General features: G+C 44.9%; 1 protein-coding gene across 1 annotated transcript; it reads right to left on the bottom strand.

The window, feature by feature from the left end:
- Window positions 1-1,429: 1,429 nt before the first annotated feature.
- Window positions 1,430-4,044, bottom strand: LOC117552863 (protein ANTAGONIST OF LIKE HETEROCHROMATIN PROTEIN 1-like). Its single transcript, XM_034226540.1, has 3 exons — window positions 3,946-4,044; window positions 2,785-3,372; window positions 1,430-1,625 (listed from the first exon to the last, which is right to left on the bottom strand). The coding sequence occupies exons 1-3, from the start codon at window positions 3,990-3,992 to the stop codon at window positions 1,430-1,432; spliced, it is 831 nt and encodes a 276-aa protein (XP_034082431.1). The 5' UTR covers window positions 3,993-4,044.
- Between the last annotated feature and the right edge of the window lie 482 nt (window positions 4,045-4,526).

Here is a 4,526-nt window from a genome sequence, read left to right on the forward strand (position 1 = left end):
ATAATAAGCATAATATATAACATAACATATAATACATGCACAGCTATCAAGCATAGACAGTATATTTAGCCAGCTAGTAATGTAGCATAACATATCATATATATTAATAAAAAAATATTATATATAATATAAGTATAAGCATAATATATAACATATAATACATGCAGAGGGTGTCGTTTTTCTCATACTGATATTCTGAACAATCTGTGCTGTTGTATTTGCTGTAAAGTGTCTCTACTGTTGGCTAATTTTATTGTATGTACAGCACTTTGGCTCGACCAAAAATCGTTTATAAATGTGCTATATAAATCAAACTTGATTTGATTCACAGCTATCAAGCATAGACAGTATATTTAGCCAGCATGGAATGTAGCATAAAAATAGCATTCATTAATGGAGGAATAATTTAGTAAATTCAAGAAATTCACTTTATTATTTATTAACTTTATTATTTCATTTCATTTTATTAGATAATGTCTGCAAGAAGAGATGGAAGAGTCTGAGGGACAGGTTCTGCAAGGAAAATAATATGGAGAAGGAGGCCAAAAGAAGCGGGGCAGGGTCTGCAGGGGGGTACAAGCCCTGGCGTATCATGGCAGTGATGGGGTTTTTAACCCCATTCATCATAGACCGTGAGACGTCCAGCAATGTCCCCCGGCAGACCCTGCCTCCATCCACCCTGGTGGCAGAGGAAGAGAGCCAGGTAGACAGTGAGTCAGCCAGCCAGTCCACCAGCCAGTCCGCCAGCCAGTCCGCCAGTCAGCCAGGAGGAGAATGCTGAGGTCCTGGGCAAAACACGGGGGAGGGGGAGGGAGATGTCCCCGTTTGAATGAAGTCTGTTGTCTGCTGTCAGCAATTACCCAGCAATTGCCCAGCCAACCCCACCAGTGGTGGAGGAGGACGAGGACTTGCAATTTTTTAAGAGCCTCTTGCCCACCATGAGGCAGATGACAAGGGCACAGAGGGCAAGAGTCCGCCTCGGGGTACACCAGATACTTTTTGACGTGGACCAGCAGGACAATTTATAAAATAATAATTTTTTCACACATACTGATCCACATTACATTTTTTTACACTCATCACACACACTTCACTCAAATAAAACATTATTTCAAGTATGTTATGGCTATACTGTGTCTTCACTTGTTCATGTGGTTTGTCAGTTGCAACATACCAGAAGCTTCATGTCGGTATATATAATGTGCTTTCTTCTGTAATTGGTCATGTGAAAACCTATTGAAATTATGAGTGGTTTATCAGTAAAAACAGGGCTGAAAGAAAAAGGTTGTTAGTCATATCATAATATCAATTCAAGAAACATGTTTATTAGGAATGTTTGATTTTAAAATGGCTCATTTGGAATATTTGCTCTTTAAAGAAAATGGGTAGCTCTTAAAAGAGCTTTTGGTTTGGAGGAGCCATGGTGACCCTACACCACTTTATGCTGCCATGACACTACACCCTCCTCATTCAAATAGGAGCAGAAGGTCTCCCGCAGTTGGCTGGATTGGTGTGTGGCGTTGTTTGAGCCCATCATAGGTGCATCGCGCAGAGTTGGAGCTTCATCACTCGACTCTGCGACGACAGGGACGACAGGTGTGCGTGATGACCTTCCTATTGTCTTCCTGCGGAGGAAGTTGTGCAACACACAGGTGGCCTTCACACTAGTGCTGTAGAGACGCGTCGACGTTGTTGACGCGTCGACTTCAAAATATCGTCAACGACATATTTCCGCGTCGCTACACACACGTGGGTCACCCAAAGCAACAAGCAGTTCGCAATCGCACTTCAAACACAATGGAGACTGAAACGGCTACCACCTCCTCCTCACAGGATTGCGCACGAAGCCCCCAAACGAAAACATCTCGCCCTAGGTGTTCAAAAGCATGGGAATATTTAAAGTTAGTCCAAAACGCAAAGATATTTATATATTTATATCTCACTGAGACTGCTGCATAGCCTAGCAGAAGCAGCAGCTAGCTGTGGTGGCTACCATTAGCAGCTAGCATTTGCAGCTAGCATTTGCTCTCCGATTTTTACATACAAATGGAATTATGGATTATAAATTAAATCATTTTTTTATACATAGACGTTAAAAACCTATGGATTAACCGATTCAGCCGCGTTTTTTCTCATTTTAATGCCATTGAACATTTCTTTTGATCAGATTGACAGCTACGGTGGTGAGACGATCTCCCTAGAAGCTCTGTGAAGGTACGTGTTGTGATGACTGTATTTGCTTCCCCTGTCGCGAGTCCGGATCACTCAGTGATGATACTATATACCTACATAATCTGTGGGAGTCTCAGCTTTAATCGGATATATTGTATGTGCAGCTACGATAAGTAATAAGGGTGCTTTTATCTTGAGTTCTGTGCCAATGTCCGTTAGCATTTTTCGCTCAGGGGTCATTCAGATGCTTCTTATGAGACTTGTGTTTTGTTTTGGTAAACATGGTTTGTATCGTCAATTAGCTGAGATTATTTCCGTTAATCTGGTATAACACATTAATAGGTTCTTAAATATTAAGATCCCCTGAGACACAGTATCGTGAACAATTTTTTTTTTACATTACGTTTTTTATGAATTGAACAACAGAAAAATAATCGTTAGATTAGTCGACTAATCGATCAAATAATCGCCCGATTAATCGTTTTCAAAATAATCGTTTCCCCCCAGCACTACTTCACACACAACTCTGTTACCTCCGGGCTGGTGGTGATGACACGCCGGAACATTCTCCACTGAGATGAGAGGATGCCAAACGCATATTCAACCACCAACCTGGCCCGGCTGAGGCGGTAGTTGAACAGCCTCCTTTCACGCGTGAGCTGACGTCCAGGGAACGGACACAGCAGGTTGTCCAGCAGCGGAAAAGCCTCATCTCCAACAAACACATGGGGAAGAAGGCCCAGCCGCTCTGCTCCTGGGATGACGGTGTCAGGTGGTAGCTGCAGACTGCCATCTCTGAGGCTCTCTCCAAAAGCGGAATTCCGCAGGCTCCCACCGTCGCTGCTCCTTCCAAAACCTCCGACATCCACTACCCTGAAGAGGTACTGGGCATCCACTACAGCCAGTAGTACCAAGGAGTGGGTGCACTTGTAGTTGAAGTACAGGGACCCAGAATTTGCCGGAGCCTGGATCACCACGTGCTTCCCATCAATGGCACCAACGCAATTTGGAAAGTTCCAGCGCTCCTGGAACCCAGCAGCGATGGCTCTCCAGTCCTCCGTCTGTGGTACCGGCATGGTCTCCTCGACCAGCGCGGTCCAGATGGCACCCGCAACCTCCTTGACGATGACAGCCACTGTTGCATGCCCGACCCGATAGCTGAATGCTATGGTCCTGTACGAGTCACCGGTTGCCAGGTACCTGAGAAAAAAGTAATATACAAGATTTTTTTTTAAAAAGTTATACGCCACGCAGACAAACACACACACACCACACATCACAGACACACCACAGGCACACACATCACAGACACACACATCACAGACACACACCACAGGCAGACACAAACACCACAGACACACACATCACACACACACCACAGACACACCAACATACCACAGACACACACACAGACACGCAACACACCAACATACCACAGACACACCCACACATCAGACACACCACAGGCACAGGCACACACATCACAGGCAGACACACACACCACACCACAGAACACCACATACACCACAACACACACACACACACACACACACACACCACACACACACCACACACCCACACACACACACCCACCCACACACCACAACACACACCACACACAACACACACACGGGAGCAATACTGCGTTTACCTAGCTATCTTAATTAATGTCATTCATCTCAACTACATCACAGACTTCATTCATCCATTGCATGCATTCTCTCTCTTTATATACAGAGTCATATTAAAGAAGTAGAAATACACAAAACGTACCGTAGGCAGATGGCGAGTCGCTCGGCGGGTCCGATTGACAAACGCATACGGGTGTCTGCCTTTGCAATCAGTGGACCGACTTTTCCGAGCAACTCGTCGAACGCGTCTTGCTCATCCTGAAGTACTGCTGAAACAGTACAACCATCCAGGCGGAGCTCTTGGACAAGAACGTGGTATTCCCCCCGTTGCAGACGTTTTCTGAGTATTGTATGTACCCAACAGCGACGCACTATACGTGGCCTCCTGCGAGACATTGCATAAACCAACGCTAACCGTTGCTACAAAACCGGCATCCATTTTGGCAATAGTGTAGAAGAACCGGGCTTTTTTTTGCTTTGTATGCTGGGGCGGGCGGGAGATTCCTGATTGGTTGTTGGTCGCCTTGGGCGCGAGAAAGCGCCAAGCCTCAGACACGCCCAGCTTCAAGCTTTTTCGACGCCTGTAGTGTAGACGGGCCGTTACTTCTAACAGGGAAGTTTTCACTTCTCATATCTCCAGTTTCTTGTTTATTCAAACTGCTACTATTAAATACAAAGTAATTAAGTACACACATGAATATATAAAAACACACTTCTTATATA

This window comes from Gymnodraco acuticeps, unplaced genomic scaffold (genome assembly GCF_902827175.1).
Source record: "Gymnodraco acuticeps unplaced genomic scaffold, fGymAcu1.1, whole genome shotgun sequence".
NCBI lineage: Eukaryota > Metazoa > Chordata > Actinopteri > Perciformes > Bathydraconidae > Gymnodraco > Gymnodraco acuticeps.